This window comes from Eucalyptus grandis, chromosome 11 (genome assembly GCF_016545825.1).
Source record: "Eucalyptus grandis isolate ANBG69807.140 chromosome 11, ASM1654582v1, whole genome shotgun sequence".
NCBI classification, from domain to species: domain Eukaryota; kingdom Viridiplantae; phylum Streptophyta; class Magnoliopsida; order Myrtales; family Myrtaceae; genus Eucalyptus; species Eucalyptus grandis.
In genome coordinates, this window is record NC_052622.1 from 38,931,397 (window position 1) to 38,950,770 (window position 19,374).

Below are 19,374 nucleotides of genomic sequence, written 5' to 3' on the forward strand. Positions count from 1 at the left end.
CGACCCGAATCCACATATCCAACAGAAATCTGAAAATTATCTCGTGCATTGATTTTACAAATTAATTAGCATGTCTAGATGAACTTTTTTAAACGAAAATATTTCAATAACCTTTTTCACGGTTGATTGTGTAGATGGCCGCATCGTATTTTCAAGTACCGATTTCCTTCTTTTCCCCCTTTTTTCTCTAACGTTTCGACCATAAATTTAGATTTTGGTAAAATCACCCTTAACCTTCTAGACGCATGACTTTTAATAGTCAAAGTCCAATATGATTTCACTCGAAAGGCTTTGGAAGACAAAATTGAGTTGGAATTTTCTCAACCTCATAAATTCTCATAAGAACAACAATGGCTATTGATATAAATTAATTTTAATTATCACAAAATCAGATGTACCCAAAGTGGGTTCCCGTAGGCTGTTACGTTCTGATTTTCTTATCCAATTGTTTTAATGCTTAAAGATTACTCCTCATGGGTGGAACCTAATAATGAAGTCTATAGTAAAGTTTATTTTCTGAAAATTAGGAATAGAGGCGATGAAACGTTAGACCTTGTTCTTATGCGAGGAATGGCCAAAAAAAAGGGAAGCCAATAGAAATGGCAAGTTTGCAAATATGGTAAGAATTATAACTTAAATTTAATAATTCCTTCTAGAAAAACATCTCATATGGTAAAAGATCTCATTCAAGGCATTGCCAAAGTATATAAGTTTGCTCGAGAATGTGAATTATTTGAGGTACCCATATCCTAAATCGAACACTAAATGATATTATCAAAAAAGAAAATTGCTCGAGAATGTGAATTATCTGAGGTACCCAAATCCTAAATCAAACATTAAATGATACTATTAAAAAAAAGATTGCTCGAGAATGTGAATTATTTGAGGTATCCATATCCTAAATCGAACACCAAATGATACTATAAAAAAAAGGTAAATCCAAGCATTTCAAATATAGAATTTGATGGATGATTTTTGATCATATTAAATAAAAATGAATTTCACGATACACGAGATTCTAAAAAAAAAAACCAACTCCCGTCCAAAATAAACATGACCATATGAACCTCAATTGAGGGATTTGTTAAGTGAAACGTCAAAAAATACATTACCGTAAAATCTAGAAAAATCATTTATATTACCACGTTATATGATATTAGAATCTTCCTAAACTAAATAAGGAAAATTGGCCGGGCGCGATACCTAGGAAAAAGCGATCCATAACAAAAACGACGACAGATGATGCCGGTTGCTGCGACAACGCCCCTGTCGCAACCAAATTTAACCTCCCTCCCCGTCTCCCTCTCTCCCCTCTATTTTTATCCCCCGAAAATATGGTTTTTTTACAGCAGTAGGGGAATAAAAGTAAAAAAAAAAAGAAAAAAAGAAGAAAATTCGAGTTCTCGAAAACATCGGGAGGCGTATCTCGTTGGAGTATAAAATGCTTTTTCTTTTTACCGGCCACCGTTTTAGGCGCGACAGATAGAAAGAGAGAAAGAAAGAGGGGATGACGACAGGCCCCACAGCCGGTGACCGGTCGGCAGATGAGCGGGTCCCGCCCCAGCCCACGGATTCCTTCCTTCCTCCCTTCCTTCGTAGCAACGAATATATTATATTGTATAATATATATAACATATTATATACATACAAGTGTACACACGCACTATATAATACGACATAAAAAAGGGAAAAAATCCGCAAGACCTTGGGGGCCGGCGGGGGTCCCACGCCCTACACCTTTCTCACTCCCTCTTCCCCTCTCTCTCTCTCTCTCTCTCTCTCTCTGTTTTTTCTATAAGTAGGACGACGGGGCTTCCCCTTCATCGCCATTTTGGCTAAAATACAAGATTCATTTCCGCCCCAGCTTATTTCCTCCGTTTTCCTACAGAGCAAATTGGTACTGTCGAACAACGCCCTCCTCCTCCGTCTCTGGATTCTTCTTCTCTTCCCTTCCCTTCCCTCCCTTCCCGTGACGACCCTGGTTTTCTCCGGACCCGGCGAGTTCTCCGCCCCCTTCTCGGCCGCCGACCAGCCCGTTTGCCCATTTTCCCAGTTTCCCCTTTCTCTCTCTGTTTTCCCGGGGAAAAGCTTCTCGGTTACCCCGTTGTGTTCCGGTTCCTTGCCGGTCTCCCCTGCGTTTCCTTTCGTGGGTTTCCTCTGAACAGTCGTCTCCTCTGTTTCTTGGTTCGGAATTTGAAGGTACCGTCGCCAAAGGAAGCTCCTTTTTCTTGTTCCCGCGCTCGTTCTCTTTTGGAATCGTTTGATTCTCTTTTTTGTTTGCGATGTTTCTGTTCGGGTCGATTTTGTTGTACCCTCTTGTTGGTTTCCCCTGTATTTTACTTGTTCATGCCCGAGACCTCTGGTTTTCCTCTGTTTCTGTTGCGTACCCACGGTTTTCGCCGTAAAGCGTCGATTTTGCTTGGAAAACCGCCGCAAGGTCCTGTCTTTAGCGCGAATCCGTGGGCCTCGGCACGTTTCGATGTGCGACCGAGTTGGGTTCCGTGCGTGCCTGATCACGTTGGCCTCTGGATGGTTGCAGGGTAATGGAGCAATTCCACAACGACGACCTTGAGTACGTGGTCGACGACTTCTACGACGAGTTCTACGACGACGATAACCCCTTCTCCGATGTCGAATCGCCTCGTAACTCCGATACGGAGTCGGTAGACTCCGACTTCGAGGATGACTTCGAGTCGGTACGTTTTTAAGTGTGCCTTGTATCTCGCGCTTCGGTGATGAATGATCGCTGAGTGATGTGAATGATACCGATATTGTTTATGTAATTCATTGCGTCTCTGGTTTTTGATGCAACAGAGCAAGCCGAAGACTGATACCTCTGCTTTGGAAGCAAGAAATGGGAAAGATATACAGGGGATACCCTGGGAGAGGATGAACTATACCCGGGACAAGTACCGCGATAAGAGGTTGAAGCAGTACAAGAACTACGAGTGCCTGTCGCGTTCCCGCGAGGAGCTCGACAAGGTGAGGTTCTTGTTTCGTCGAAATCGCTCGATTTTGAGTTTGTCTGATCGTTTTTGGAAGTGCAATTATTTAAATATGTTGTTTATTTGTGAAGTTTGCAGATTCACTTGTGTATGATTTGATTCCACTTGCAGATTCATTACTAATTTAAGAAGTCCTCGTTTGTTTATAAGTTCAGTTTTTTACTTTATATGCTCTTCTTGATTTTTCCATTATCGTAGCATATCCAAAGAGTTTTGCAACCCCTTGATTCCGGGCTGTCCGATTAGTTCAACTTTATTAGATCTCGAACTCATCCGATCCCGGTGGAAAATTTGACTCGGTGTGTTCTCATGTTTGGGGTAGTTCTTCTTAATCTAAATTGCAGATCGGCTTTCCCTAGTACCACAACAAGTGATCTGGGATTAAATATAGTTTTCTTGTCATGTCAAGAACCAGAGGCTGCTATGTGGGGACTTTTTTTTTTCTTTTTTTGACTTGTATGCAATGAAATGTATTCCTTTGGTTCCGGTTGCCTTTTTATATGATTTTTCGAAGATTTTCTCCCTTTTTCCTCTTATAGATTTTCTGTTTGGGTATCTTGATCTCTGTTATAAGTAGCCCATGAATTTTAGGGACTCTACCCTTTTTTCTTGATTATTTTGATCTTTCCTAATAATTAGATGATTAGATTGGATCTGTTTGAAGAAACTTCCGTTGTCCAGATTTTACCTCTTCAGATGTTGCTTCTTGTACCGCCTTTCTAAGCATATATTCCATTAACAGGAGTGCTTGCAAGTTGAGAAGGGGGAGAACTTTTATGACTTCCAATTCAACACGAGGCTTGTCAAATCGACAATCGTGCATTTTCAGGTAGAGATTTCATGCTAAGCCAATACTTCTTGAAGTTCATTCAAATAGGGAGCCTTTTTGTTTTCCAGGCACTTTCATGCATCATATATGGTCAATACACATTTACGTCAGTGCCAACTGCACGAGTTAACATCTAGTGATTAGTCAGGTCGATATTTGTGCCTAAAGAGCATTTCTTCAAACTGTCAATGTTAATTCCTCCATTTCATTCAAATTAAAACCACTATTTTAGTTGCATGAAGTTTGTAAATTGTCTTTCAAATTGGACGTGCATTCTTGCTTGTAAAAACAGCAAAGCATCATCCATTTTCACCAGATCACTGCATTAATTGCGTGTTACTGCTCTTCGTTAATTATCACGCATGTTGCATCATAGCATCAATAGGAGTTACTAACTAGTAGACTTTGGGTCTTTGAATTCATCCTTCCAAAGTAGTTAGAATATCTTGTTAAACGTACGGATCTAGCCTTGTAGTCTTGCAGGTTTGTCAATATGATAGTATCCTTTGTGGGTATTGTTATATATGCTAAGTGCTCTAAGCCTCTACTAATTGTTGGAAGGTATGGAGCTTGCAGATCTCTTTTGATAGATGTTTTGCCTTGTGAAAATTTTACCATTAGAAGCAAATGGGTCTGGTCTTGTGTGTACCAAGTAGTTCAGTAAAAGGAGCGTTAACAAATTTCATTGCTGGTTTTCAACAGAAAAATATACTGCTGACCTGACCTCTGGAAAACTTAGTGACATGAAAATCTGGCACTATGGCCTTTCTCTGGCAACATGAAAATCTGGAACTATCACTTTTCTCTGGGCAAGAGTAGAAACTGCTAATAGGAAATCTTGTTGGGACCATAGATATCAAAGAATTTTTTTCCCCACCTACAACTTGATGATTGAATGGGAACAATAGCTGGTTATGCTTTAGGTAAAGTACATCCCAGTGCTTTCATGTGATCAGTTTCCATTGCTTCAGGAAAAGATGCTTCTTTTAAAATAAGAAGGCATACACAGTTAAGACTTCCGGTGAGAAATTCTCAGTTAGATGAGTTAACTTTGCATGGAAGCCACATAAAATGCATGGGATTTTTTCTGGTTTATGGCTCAACATTTTATCTTAGCCTGTGAATGCATTTCTTGTGATATCCTGATTGTTGTTATTTCTTGGATTTTCTTATGATAGAAGGTTGAAATGGTTACTTTGTATCACTCTGTGCGCATCATTTCTACTGCTTGTTAAATATTATTATGTCTCTTAACTCTCTGTGGCATCAAAGCAGGGTGGAAGTAATATCTGAGCAGCTGCTGCAATAAGGATACATTTGTTATATGGTATGATAGGAAAACGTTTGAGATTTAGGTGAATAATGTTGTAAGAATATGTGCCAGCTGTAAGGGGGCTAAATAGCGTTTACAAGCTCTTTGGATTGTTGTTAGAATCTTTCCTGAATCTGGTTCTTGCATGCAGTTTCTTGTTTTCTCTCTCTGTTGCATTTGTAAGTTTCACATAAATGGTTATCAGTAGATACATTTTGGCAAATTATGAACATTGCATCTATGTGTTTGGATCATGCATGATATTTGTGGTATGTAATGACTTAAATGTCTCTCCTTTTGGTTAGTTTTACCAAAAACAACTCACAATTATGTTAGGGCTCTTGATTATGCATATATTGCATTCTTCTTTGCGCAGCTTTGCATGTTGCTTCAGCTCCATGACTGTTCTCACTTGTTTGTCATTTGAGAACTTGGCAATATCCAATTAGAGGACCTTGACTGAACTAAAGTTTTTAACTACTATATATAATTTTGATTCAAGATCAACAAGGATTACTTCTGATTTTCTAACTTCAGCTTTTAGGCAGGTTAACCATTTCACATATCTGACACTATTATCCGAGGGGTCTTGTTTGCCTTAGTAGGCTGAGGGTTCTAGTAGGCAATAAAGTCTTATGAAGCTTTACCCTGAAACTCTAACTTTAGCTTTTAGGATCTTTGATCCGAACTACAGCATTATTGTCTGGTTCGGTTAAGGCAAGAATTCTAAGTGCTCAAGTTCTTAGAGCAGTAGATCTTTGTTCATAGCATGTGCACTTATATCATCTCTTTCCTTGATTATCTGTTGGGGCTCATCTCGTTGGTTCATTGTACTTTTGTAGCTGCGCAATCTTTTGTGGTCAACATCGAAGCACGATGTGTACCTCATGCAGAACTACTCTGTGATGCATTGGTCTGCCCTGCATAGGAGGAGTAAAGAGGTACTCAACGTGGCTAAGCCCATTGTTCCAAGAGTGGTAAGTGTCTCCTAATCATCAGGTCTCTCAGTGAATATTATTTCATTATTCAAGTGTTCATAATCTTTTCTGTATGCCTTCTACAGAAGCGTCCTGGGTTGTTTTCACAATCGCTTTCTAGAGTTCAAATAAGCACTATGGCTATAAAAGACAATTTATTGGTTGCTGGAGGCTTCCAAGGGGAGCTTATATGCAAGGTACGGAACTCTTACTCTTCGGATGACTGAAATATAGTTACAAAGACAGCTTCTACTCGTTTACTAACCTCCTTTGTGTTGACTCAGTTCATGAACCAACCTGGAGTTGCATTCTGCAGCAAAGTAACAGCTGATGATAATGCAATTACCAACAGTGTGGATATCTCGCGCAACCCGACGTAAGCGCTCATCCAGCAGACTTAAAAGATCTATGTTTCTGATTCTCTAGTTTAGAGGCTTGACCTCCTACGTGTCTTTCTTTCATCAGGGGTCCTTTGAGGGTCGTAACTGCAAATAACGATGCTCAGGTCAGGGTCTTTGATACGGAGAATTTTGCCTGCCTCAACCGCTTCAACTTCGACTGGTGTGTCAATGTAAGTGCCCACGTCAAAGTGTCCCTCGAAAAAGTTCGGCATTCAATAGTTTGATACTCTTCTCACTTGCTCTGATGACTATTTACAGAATACCTCTGTAAGCCCCGATGGCAAATTACTAGCAATCCTTGGGGACAGCGAAGAGTGCTTGATAGCTGATGCTCAGTCTGGAAAAGTAAGTCATTGCTTCTGGCAGATGCAGTTTCAAGATGTAGGCTGGAAATTGTGTTCTCACGATGCTTCTTTGTAACTGCAGACAATCAACAACTTGAAAGGGCACTTGGACTATTCCTTCGCTTCTGCTTGGCACCCGAATGGTCAAATTTTGGCCACGGGGAATCAAGACACAACGTGTCGGCTCTGGGACATTAGGAATCCCTCGCAGTCCTTTGCTGTTCTCAAGGGAAATATGGGGGCCATCAGAGCCATCAAGTTCACATCCGATGGCAGGTTCATGGCCATGGCTGAGCCTGCTGACTTCGTGCACATCTTCGACACGCAGTCCGGGTACGTCAAGGGGCAGGAGATTGACATGTTCGGGGAGATTGCTGGCATATCATTCAGCCCCGACACAGAAGCTCTCTTTGTCGGGGTTGCGGACCGCACTTACGGGAGCTTGTTGGAGTTCAACCGGAGGCGGTGCAACAGCTATCTGGACTCCATCCTGTGAATAACAAAGTTCGCTCCAGAAAGTGTAGATAGACGCCCGCGGAGTAAAAAGATAATATGCTTTTTGTATATTTTTGGGGACAAGGTCATGTGCATAAGCAAATATGCCTGGGGGATTAACGTTGGTAAATCTTTTAAACATCTCCGGCTGAAGTTAGATGAGCAATTGAAGTGATTCAAGTTTTGGTTTTTTGGGGTTGCAGAGCTATCTTGTTATTGATAGCCTTTCAATTTTTTTTTTTTTGGCCTCGGTTGTTTGTTGTGTATTTTGAAGACTCTTATTACTACTAATTCATTCTAATCATAGTTCTATTGTATCGTTTCGGTGATGTTAGCTTTACTTGTTATCCATTCCTTAACGTTGGTTCGAAAATCCGACTGATGTCGATGTCCGTTGGAGAGCTTGTCCCGGGGGAAGTTTCCACCGTGTTGGGAGAGGATTCTTTGACTTTTGCTGCCGAGAGATGTCGAGCGTTGCGTGGCGTTTTAGTTCTGGCGGGCATCGCATTACGCACCGAAAATGACCACCGAACGCTTCATCTGCAGTTTCGTGCCGCCCGTTCCATGTTCCAATTGAATATACAGACCTGTTGACGTCGATTTGTCACGATCACACCATGTGGCCGCTACTGTATGGATTGTGGAGGATTTATACTCCTGTTTTCTCTGGATTTACATTGAATGTCTATGGTCTTTAAGAGTAGTTGGTCCCGTAAAGATGACTTCAAAAAGGTTGGTGGGAATGGACAGAAACGGAACTTTCAGGAGGAGGAGCAACCGTGGTCCATGGCTGATGGAGGAGCAAAACAGGAAGCAAAAGGGTAGGTTGGATACCTGCCAACAGAACAATGACAAGTGTCCCTATCATCGTATATCGACTCACCTGGTAGGTCGAATTGAAAAAAATCGGATTCAAATTATTCTACGAGCAATTTCACATAAAGGCTAAAGATGCTTTTATTTTCTTAAATAAAGACTCGAAATATGTATTGTTTCAAATAAGAATTTGAATTGGTTGTATTAATTCCCAAAGATTTGAAGTGGTTATGACTGTTTTAAATAATAACCAAACCTTGTTGGTTGGCAAAATATTTTAGTTGATTAGGGATTTTTTCATTCAAATGTAAGTTAAATTTAAATTAAATTTGATTAAAAAATGCCTGTGGTCGTTGGCCCTTCATTGATGGGGTGGCAATGAAGGCTAGCGGGATTGCCAGTGCCTAGGTGAGAATTGGTGACCCTCACTAGAAGTGGGAGAGGATACAAATTCTCTCCCAAATCTAGGTGAGGGTCGCCGACCCTTGAATAGGCCTGGTGGCCCTCACCTATCTCCTTTAGATCTCGGCCTAGGTTTGTGGGTGTTGGGGAGGGCTAGCGACCCTCGTGGAAGCTTGGGCAAGGGCGGGCGACACTTGCGTAGATCATGACCCTGTCCCACTTTAGGCGAGGGCTTGCTAGCATTCATTGGCCTTTGCATGCCGTTGCCTCCTGCTTGTGCTTTCCACTTCTTCTTTTTCTTTGTTTTTTTATGAAAAGAAAAAAGGAAAAAAATTTAAAAAATTTAAAGAGATAAAATTGCCCTTCATAATCGGTGATTTCAAGCCATTTTTTGATACTAATATAAGTACTTTAATTTCTTATTTGAAATAAGATATACTTTAGGCCTTTATAAGAGAAAATGAATATACTTTGGATCTTTATTTAAAATAATATGAATTTTAAAATCTTATTTGAGAAAATAAGAGCATTTTAGGTCCTTATTTGGAACTATCCCTTATTCCATTTAACTTGTTCTAACCTATTCCATGCAATACAAACTTAAATTCATATTTGAGCCAATTTTGCATTGCTAAAACACTTATATATTTAATTCAATTTAGAAAAACTAGTATCAAACTAAGATGAGAATACGGAGTGAGCAAGTGTGAGATCAAGGGAAGGAAAGAGAGAGTCATAGAAGTAGGTTGACTCTAAATAAGTTGTCAACCCATTTAACGCTCATATTATTTTGGGCTTTTACTATTCTAAATCCATTAATGACATATTTGCCCAAATATATTTGATTTATATAACAATTTATTTTGTCAAATATGGTTAAGAAATGAGTTTATGATCCATTTTGAAGCTAGATTATGGAGTTGAAACATGCATTATGGAAAGCCGTTTTCAGGAGGAAGTTGGGCCTTTTCCGACAATGCAATATCGTACTCTTTGGGTACGATGATCCAATATTTCCATCCACGACAGATGCTTGTGAAAATTCAGGCCAATGAAGGCCCCACTCCTGAGTGGCCTATCTTTGGAAGATTGTTAAGCATGTGTCTCCTGCTCTAAAATCACATTTTTAGATCCTTAACAATGAAGTGAACCCGACCCAGTAACTTTATAAAATTGATTTTTTTTTTTTTTTCTTATTTGTTGATTTCGATAAGGGTTTTGCGCATACAAACATGTGCTTTGCAGCGCGTATTGATATAAACAGTTGAGGCCCAATCATGATGACCGATTCAAAAGCAGGTTATGCCCTGACATCTGAAGCCGGTACGATATGATCTTCACGACGATTATATTATAGAATGGTCTCATTGAGAATGTAAATTGCAATGTCCTATTTATAAAATTTTTTGTTAGGTACTTTCTCCCCTCAATGGTTATAACCTCGAACAATGTATAACGTGTAAATATATGAGAAAATTCATTACCAGCATATGTCTCCCTTAGTTTAAGACGAGAGCTAGAAAGATAGATACATAGGTAGATATACATAGGTAGATATACATATACATATTCATCTATATTTGTAAAATAGACTATGATTCGGATCCTTAAGCATGGGTATCCCGACCGGGTCCAATCGGCAGCAATGTCAGGCTGTCCAATGCGGAAAGGCCTGGCTGTGGACCGATTCGAATTGGGTTCAGGCCTTTAAGAATAAAAGTGAACCCGACCCATCCAACCTTGTCCCAGATGCATGTCTAAAATCAAATTATCCCTTAAAGATGTCGGACCAAATGAAACAGAACCCATGATTAAGGGCTGTCAACAATGCCCGATGCAGCCCGATTTTTGGGTATTTTCGGGCCGGGAACTCTTCATGTTCAGGTAATAGTTTAAAATGCAAGTGTTTCAACGGTTTCAAATCGGTTCACGTGTACAACTCGAACCGAACTTTTCAATGAGTTCAAGCCCTAACATTGAACCAAAAAATACATGCTCGTCTTCTATAGGACGAGAAACCCTAAAACATATGCTCTCCTTCTCTAGAACGTGAAATACTCGTCCACCTTGTCGACTCCGCTGCCATCAACTCTGTCCTCCTCGTCGACGCTGCCGTCATCAACTCCAACTCCGTGCTCCACGTCAACTTTGCCGACGTCTTTGTCGTCACCCTAGGAGTTTGCCACCTCTTCTAGGAGAACAATCTGTTGTCTATGACACCAATCTCACCGTAAAGTAAGATCCAGATGCAAGTTGCTGTATTTTATATATCTCTAAATTCTATTAAATGATACGTGGGTCTCTTTGCTCAAGTAGGTGTTAGTGGTTGCCTTCTTTTTTCTCTTCTAGTGTGATCTCAACCAGTATTTTCAATTCAGATTAGACGTGATTCGGGTCGAGAGAACATGAATTCATTTATAATTTGGGTCTGGTGGGACAACAGGAAACCCAACCTAGACTGTTGAGACCGTTACCCATGAAAATGTTCGGCTTGCCATATCACATTTGATATATTATATGTGACTTTTTCTGTTAGATGCATCCAATTTAATGAAATTACTATTTTCTTTGCCAAATTGAGTTTTTATATTTTTCCAAGAATAAAAAAAGGAAACCCTCTTAAAATTTCAATCTAATTACAAATGTCTAATCAAATTGTGACATTTTATCTGTGTAGTAAAATAGACTATGCATAATATACAACAATATAAGAGTGGTTTATTTAAAATAAATTAATATAATTATAAATATTATATATACCTAATCTTTTAAAGTGATATATGGTAAAATAAGATATCTTATTTGAAATATCATTAGAAATTTTCTCAACACTGTAGAAAAAAAAAAACACAAACATATATCTATACATTAATATAGAGAGGAAAAAATGACTTTGTTGTCTACGGTAGAATTATAGTAGAATAGACTAAATTTATGCAAAACAATATATCGGGAATAGACATAAATTCATCATAGTAAGCTTGACTATAACATACACAATGTATTATGTGCTAGAGAAATTGTTTATAGTCGTTAACATTAGTCAATGCTATGACATAAAGCATAAAATATTTTCCTTCAATACAAATATAAATATGGAGTCCAATGCAATATTGTAGTTGAATGCCAATTGCTTAGAACTTGACAAAATAATCATGTCGAGTTAAAAGGAATAATGGATATTCATTTCATTTCAAGGTAATCAAGATGACAAGTGCCGAAGAGAGTTATTATGTAATCATCACACTTGCTTTTTTTTTTATTATTGAGAAAACGAAATTAGCTATTAGAATTTGATATTTGCAACCGGATGCAATGACAATTTCTCAAATCACTTAAAAATCTAAAATTTGAGGTTGATGAACTAATCATCATAGTCTCACCCATATAGTACGAGTCGAGAAGTTTCTTTACAAAGTAGCAAAATATCTGAAGTATTAATTGTCGAAAAGTGAGCCGGTGACGCTATGCGAATTCATGATATGATGACGGACGGTGTGACCTTTTGACTCGGAGCGACGCTAACATGATTCGGACCCGAGTTGACATTTCAAGAGCCTAGGTTTTGGGTTCGTCATCCACTCATTCTGAGTTCCACCACTCCACCATGAATGGAGAATACTGGGCAAGTCAGTGATTCCCAAGTCCAATCAGCTACTCACCTTTTTCACCTTCTCTCTCGAGTGATTTAACATCGGGGCTAACTTCCACTTGCCATCCAACGAATGAGATTAAAGCATGCTGAGGAGCGTCATCATGACTTGACGCGGGAATCATTGCGGCAATCGACGTTAGTCAATCGATCGTGCAAGGATCCCACGGCGTGTCCTCTAAAGCCTATGATGAATGAATCGATTCAATCGGAGCATTATGGTTGTGGAAATCCATCAGCCTGATCGAGCACAGATGATGCTCATTTATTGTCATTTAAGGACAAATGGTATCACTTTGTCGGTCCTTAACAAGTACTCCGAGAGGTGTCTTTTCATACATCGTTATGTTTGCGGTTTGCATTACGATTTAATTGATCATATTTGCTCTTGCATCACACATACTATAAGACAATACAGAAAGTCATAAAGTCTTGCACATCATGCTAACTTTTGAGGGATCCCTACTTGTGTATTGCTTCATCGTTTCTATCTTACCTCAACCATCTCGGAAGAGACTATTAAGTGCTATATTCATCACGTTAGAGCTTTGCACAAATGAAGATTGCCCGAATTTGATTGAAACTTGAACATCGCCTGTGCTCTTCTATTATATTACTTTCCAGCAATATATTTGATTATGCTTCTACCCTTTGCTACCCTTTCTTCTTTCCCATAATATTAAAGTTATCGAGTTTAATTTTTATGTACCAAAATACATCAATTTTTTCGATATTATTAAAGTGAAAGCCAATTCTTCCATATTAACTAAAAAGAACTCTTGAGATTTGAATTCTTTATGGCATTACCTCGAGGAATTATATGTGTTAAAAAAAAAACTTTGAGCTTGACATATGAAAGTACCAAATCTCAATTATTTCGCTTGCTCAAATAGTACCTGAGGGTTTAAATTCAATTCTAAACTTCTTACGGGTCAATCTCTTGTTTTGAAATAGTTAAATTGGCAAAAATCAAATTGGGCTGATGCTCAAATTGGAAAGATGGGATCCTCTCTATTCATGGGATAAATTGTCATGGTCAATGTGCATTCTCAGATAGATGACATCTCATTATAATGACTTTGAATGGTGTAGATGTATTTTCCTTTTCGTTCCTTTTCTTTCAAATCGAACCCCAAATATGGGTGCGGACGGCACCGCCACCATCTCCTCCGACCTCATCTGCCATTGCCTCCAACACGATGATGTGTTAGAGGTGATCATCAGGTGGCCTGAGAGTCGAGCCGAGTTTGCTCACTAAATGCTCTTATCGGAATCTGTTCGAAATGCCTCTAAATGCTAAAGTTGTAGTGGCGTTGCGGCCGGTTATAGAAAAGAAGATACGTGAGAGAACTTCGATGTGCATCCTATGTAATTTTATACATTATTAGAAGTGATCAATGGGGGTTTGGCCTGTACTCTCGAATCAAGTTCAAAACATCACCCATGCTCACTTATCACGAAAAAATGACTGGTTAGGTTCAACTCAATCCCATCTTGTTAGGCTAGACAATCGCATTAGATCATAAATATTGCTTGGAACTGTCCGTTCACGGAAAGACATATGATAATTGTGTGGTTATGGTAGGCCCACTTTGGGCCCAATTGGGACCGTGCCTCACGACTATAGGCCAGCCTAGAATAGTGCTTTTGGGCCACTGTAGCGAAGGGCCCTTCGGCCACTAGGCTAATTGTCCGATGTAGCTATTACACATATGTCTCCATTTAAGACGCGATGACGGACGTCCTACTCAATATTCACGTGACTAGTGATGATATGCATTGCCGACAATGATGCAAAAATCTAGAAGGAGAAGAAAGATTTGCAAGTTCACCATATTCGGTCCCCCACATAAACTCAAGTCCAACGTTAGGCATGACGATCGTGTGATCCGACTTCCCCAACTTGCAAAAAGCCGAATCCATCGCACCTTGCTCACACTTCTGATTAAACAAACAATGCTCCGTTTGGCTCCAACCAAAAAGTTGCTCACCTGCTTCTTAGCATTAACCCTTTAGGCACCTAATTCTTCACATTTCGTTAATGCACCTGCACGAAGTTGGGGATTTTTTTCCCAATACCCTGATTTGATTTGGCCTACCCTTTTCTAAATTCGATTAGCTCTTCATTAAAGTTCACAGAACAGATTCTTCTGGGGACAGATCAAGGAAGAAAATATCAGATGCTTCAAACCAAGTCGTCACTTTCCTTCTAGACGCAAGATGAAGGGAATAAAACTATATGAACGCAGGACCAGAAAGAGAGAGAACATACAAAAAGAACTATTTTTTCCGCCAAAGTGCCTCCTCCCCTTCAAGTTTCGTGGCGCAAAAGGTCAAAAGACTAGGAGCCCCACTCAATCGAAATGATATCAGAGCAATAATGACTTGAATCTGAAATGACAACGACGGGTTTTCAACTACGTCCATAAATTCTTTGGCGCTTGCTCCAGCGATCGTCATCGACCTGGAGAGCTCCATTACTACTGCACGTTCCAGCTCCAGCACAGCAGCTTCGACGCACGCTCGAGAATTCTCTTAGGGAACGTCAAATCTCATCGCTGCAGAACTCAGACCCGGACGACAATAACTGAAGAATAAGAAGCCTTTTTGATCTCGAATACTTGAGAATTCTTTTAATGAACGTCAAATCTCATCGCTACAGACCTCAGCCCGGACGACAATAATTGAAAAAAATGAAAAAGAAGAAGCCGTTCTCTTTCTGGATCTCGGATACTTGAGAATTCTTCTAAGGAACGTCAAATCTGAACGATTGATAGCTCAGACCGGACGACAATAATTGAAGAGCAAGAAGCCGTTCTGGTTTTGATCTCGATCTGTTCACATGTGCGTCAAATGCGCGGTCAAACTTGCGTGCCGGAATTCGCTCGTTTGGGGCCCTTGACAATGCGGGAAGCCAACGGGAGAGGCTGTTCCTCATTTGATGTACCATCCATGAGCTTATTTTTCTTCTTATTTCCGTCTTAATAATCTTGAAGACTTTTTCTCTTTGCGTTAATAATATTAACCAAAAAAGAGCGATATATCTACAAAAAAACATGTAACAACCTCATCTGACGAGGATGAAAGTGATCATCGGGTCTAGAAGATTTAGGTAAGGAATAGCTCTTCTTGTATAATGATGAATGAATTGAATTGTACATTGAGTAGGGAGAGTTCTCTCTTTATGTGCGAAACTTACAATTGACTTACAATGCTCTTTTTGACTTGACAAGTTTAGCATTGGAAGTTCAATATTAAATATGCCAAGATGAGAGCACTTTTAGGATGAACGACTTCTTAGAAAAGTATATACTTATACGTCATTGGACAGACCATGATGCCTAGCACGATTAGGGATGTCACATAAAGTGTAATTAAATGCTTAGATCCCGTAATTTAAGCTATCATCTAAAAGTTCTGTTTTCAGGATTTGTTTGGCAACTTTTTATTCTCATACAAATCTTTTCTCTCATCTTGAGGCTCTTACAATTTCTTCTAATTTTTTTCTTAACGCAAAACACACAAAACCTTTAAAAAATTAGAATAGCGAAGTACGGATTAACATATAATTTTAACGATTGTATAAATACTAATGTATGTATTCTTTATTTTAGCAATTAATATATCTCGCGTGACATCCAATCTCATACACTTCCGCAAGAAGATACTTATTTTCTTCCAATTGGCAGCCACCCTACTTCGGGTAAGTACGTAGCGTGCGCCCTGACATTAGTATTATTCACTACCGATAAACACATCTGATGAGAGTAATGATTAACCATGGAGGCTGGAGCAAGTTAATCCATGTTTTAATCCCGACCAATTCAAAAGACCTCATTGCATGCCGTGAAAAGATAAGCAAGAGGGCAAATACCACAAAAAACTTCACACTATACCACTATAATATGGATAATATAAACTTTCTTTAATAAAAATCTTAAATTTGCCCACTGTGACACAAATATTCCATTTTTTTTTGTGTAATGTAAAAACACAAACTTATATATGTGTGAGATATGTACTCTTTATTTTAGTTTCATCTAGGGTATATTTGTTACATCGATATAAATTTGGGGTTTTTATAACAAAAAAATTGAGGTTTTTGTGTCACAATGGGAAAATTTAAAGTTTTTAGTGATATAAAAAAGTCCGGGATATTTGTATTACAATAAACATAACTTGTGATTTTTTATGATATTAACCCCAAGCAAAAATAAGCTGATTAAAAGGTCAAGAATAATACAAGATAATGATATATATATAAAGAAGCTTAGATTATTTTAATTTTGCAAAAAGGTGGAGATTGTATTAACCAATAATACGAGGATATTCGGGAAAAGCGTTAAAAAAAAGTCATAAATATTTTTTTGGTGCAAATTTAGTCCTAAACCTTTTTACTTAGTGCCAATTTAGTCATTTACGGTTAATTTTGACCGGATTTTGCTGATTGGACACCGGCCGGCTAACATGGTTTGATTGGTGCTAACGTGGACAACTTTTAATAATATTTTAATATTTTTGAATTCTTTTTCTTTTTCTTTTTTTTTTTCCTTTCCCTCCTCTAGCCGATCGCCAGACTTCGCCGCCACCTCGCTAGTGACCACGAGGGCGGCCTCGGGTTAGGTGGCGAGGCTCGCCCTCGTCGGCCACCTCACTAGTGGTTGTGAGGGTGGCCTCGCGTCGAGCAGCGGGCGAGCCTCGCTGGCCATGGACGAGGCTCAACCTCACTAGCTCGGCACTAGGTCGCCCCCGCCCAGCACAAGGCTGCCCTCGCGGCCACTAGCAAGGTGGTCGGCGAGATCCAGTGAGGTCGACCTCATTGGCTGTCGCCTTTGGCCGATTGCCGAGGTTCGGCGATTAGCTAGAGGAGGGAAGGAAAAAAGAAAAAAGAAAAGAAAAAGAAAATTTTAAAATATTAAAAAATTAAAAATTATTAAAAGTTGTTCACGTCAACATTAATTATGCCACGTTAGTTGGCCGTCGTCTAATCAGCAAAATCCAGCCAAAATTGGCCGGAAATGACCTGAATCGGCACTAAATAAAAATGTTTAGAATTAAATTGGCATAAAAAAGTTTAGGACTAAATTTGCATAAATACAAAAGGTTTATGACTTTTTTAACACTTTTCGAGGATATTCCATCAATTCACTATATCAATCAATTCCCTTTTCAATCCCCATTAAGCAAAGCTGTCATTGGACACCGATCCATCTTTTGCTTAAAAACTATCCTAAAACCCTTCTGATTAAGATTGTAAGAAACTTATCGACAACATCCGTGACTATCAACCTTATTTTCAAATATAACAATAGTGGAGTTCATGCATTCACACGTTTCAGCGGGAATCGAAAACATCAAAACCGTGGGCTTCTTGCCTTGTTGGTTTTCCTATGGTGAGAGAGAGAGAGAGAGAGAGAGAGAGAGGAAACGATAGAAAGTACACTGCAGATCATGTGACAAACCTTGATAATCACAATACCATGAACTCAAGCAAAAGACTATGCTATTTCAGAGGGATAGTGCGGCATTTTTAGGTACCGATGGCGCAGATGGGTTAAAAGAATGTGTCCGGGAATCAATGTACAAGCACTTTCTTCTTCCGAATAATTTAACTTCTGCAAGCAATAATTATTTCCACGTTTCAACGTGGAAGCACTGACTTCAAAGCCATGCCAGGGGGAACTGTCTTCCCATCAAAGCATTGCTCGGGCGATTCATGCATCTGCGCAGAAGAAAGGCCAAAAAATTAGGGTTTAGTTAATGCCCTAATCTTTTTTTTTTGATACCCAGGAACCTTGTACAATCGATAGTCGGCGGGTAAACCTTGGAGTGACGCTAGCGTAAAACTCACCACTCCGACGTCACACTTAAGACACCAAGTGCCTTCACTAGGTTTCGAACCCCTCACCTTTGGATAATGATCAATAGAGCTCTTATCCAGCGGAGTCATCGCGGCCGGTGGTATAATCTTTTAGTTTTGTTTTAAAGACACTATTATTAGGGTTTTTGAGTTATGATTTAGTTTTCAAAACAAAATGGGCCACTTGAGAGATTCTATGTCCGTGTGATTATGTGACTCAAGAGTTTGCGTAAACTCACATGCTGCATCGAATAACGTGGAATCTTAACTTGAGATAACACGAGTTTAGGACTTTTGGCAATATCAAAAAGCTTTATTCTCTGATGACGGTATAAGCGATCTTAGAGGCATCATATCATATGATGATCTTATCAAGGAATACTTATGAAAACCTTCTACATGAAGACTCTGGAAAAGGAAAAAGTAATTAGAAAAGGGTAATCTAAGAGACTTTTATTGGTGCAATGGTGATACGATAAAACCTTGCCGATAGATGTAATCTTTTTACTTAGCTAGATGAATTATTTGATCGGTTGATGAAAGTTTTCATTTCATGGCCGTTTGCATAAGAAATATTTTCACACCGGTTGGTATTGGTGTATTAAAATACGAACCCTATATTATAACAAGGCTCGATATCTCCTTATTCCATCTGAGGTCAATCTAATTTATGAAATGAAACCGGTAGGTAACGTGTCTCATGATCTCGAATATCTTAGTTGACTTTGTTTTCATGATTGATTCTATTTATTTGCCGCACTCAAGCTCCCGTATTCGGCATCAATTATAAATAAATGGGAGGCAAGAAATGGCTGCCCCATACATGAACTCACGAGTGCCATCAAAAATCAAAAGCTTAGAGAAAACACGTCATGTGCCTCACCCAATAGAAAAACAGGGAATGGTCACGTGATCATCATTTTTCCTCGTGATTCTGCCATTAAAAAAGGTTTCTTCCGGACTCGAGGGTGAGTTTAACACTGAACACCATCATAAGATAACTCAACATCACGAATCGAGATTCAAAAAATATGTCTTACCCTTATTTTGCTTTACGAAAATATACCCTAAAAACCCAATTATCCAAACATTATTTACGGCAACCTTATTTCAAGAATTAGAGCTCTATTATGAAGAATACAGATCATACGTTCTTATTGACTGTGGTATGGATTTGCGAGCACATATGACATCGACGAATTCAAGAAGAAGTCAAAATCCTGTTTCGTTCGATCCGTGCGCCGTAAAAGGAAAATGATGAAAGAGAAGAGAAGTTGGAGG

The 19,374-nt window shown here is 39.1% G+C and overlaps 1 protein-coding gene across 3 annotated transcripts; it reads left to right on the forward strand.

Annotated features, from left to right (window-relative positions):
- Positions 1-1,819: 1,819 nt before the first annotated feature.
- On the forward strand, positions 1,820-7,682 carry LOC104448079 (uncharacterized WD repeat-containing protein C2A9.03). Of its 3 annotated transcripts, none has more exons than XM_010061865.3 (10): positions 1,820-2,199; positions 2,540-2,696; positions 2,815-2,982; positions 3,748-3,834; positions 5,989-6,123; positions 6,210-6,320; positions 6,408-6,499; positions 6,589-6,694; positions 6,783-6,869; positions 6,951-7,682. In XM_010061865.3, the coding sequence occupies exons 2-10, from the start codon at positions 2,544-2,546 to the stop codon at positions 7,362-7,364; spliced, it is 1,353 nt and encodes a 450-aa protein (XP_010060167.2). In that variant the 5' UTR covers positions 1,820-2,199; positions 2,540-2,543; the 3' UTR covers positions 7,365-7,682. The 3 variants fall into 3 exon arrangements, with proteins under 3 accessions (XP_010060167.2, XP_039160048.1, XP_039160049.1); XM_039304114.1 differs by having other exon boundaries at positions 3,748-5,161; positions 6,951-7,680; XM_039304115.1 differs by lacking the exons at positions 1,820-2,199; positions 2,540-2,696; positions 2,815-2,982 and adding an exon at positions 5,110-5,161 and having other exon boundaries at positions 3,746-3,834; positions 6,951-7,680.
- The last annotated feature ends 11,692 nt before the right edge of the window (positions 7,683-19,374 follow it).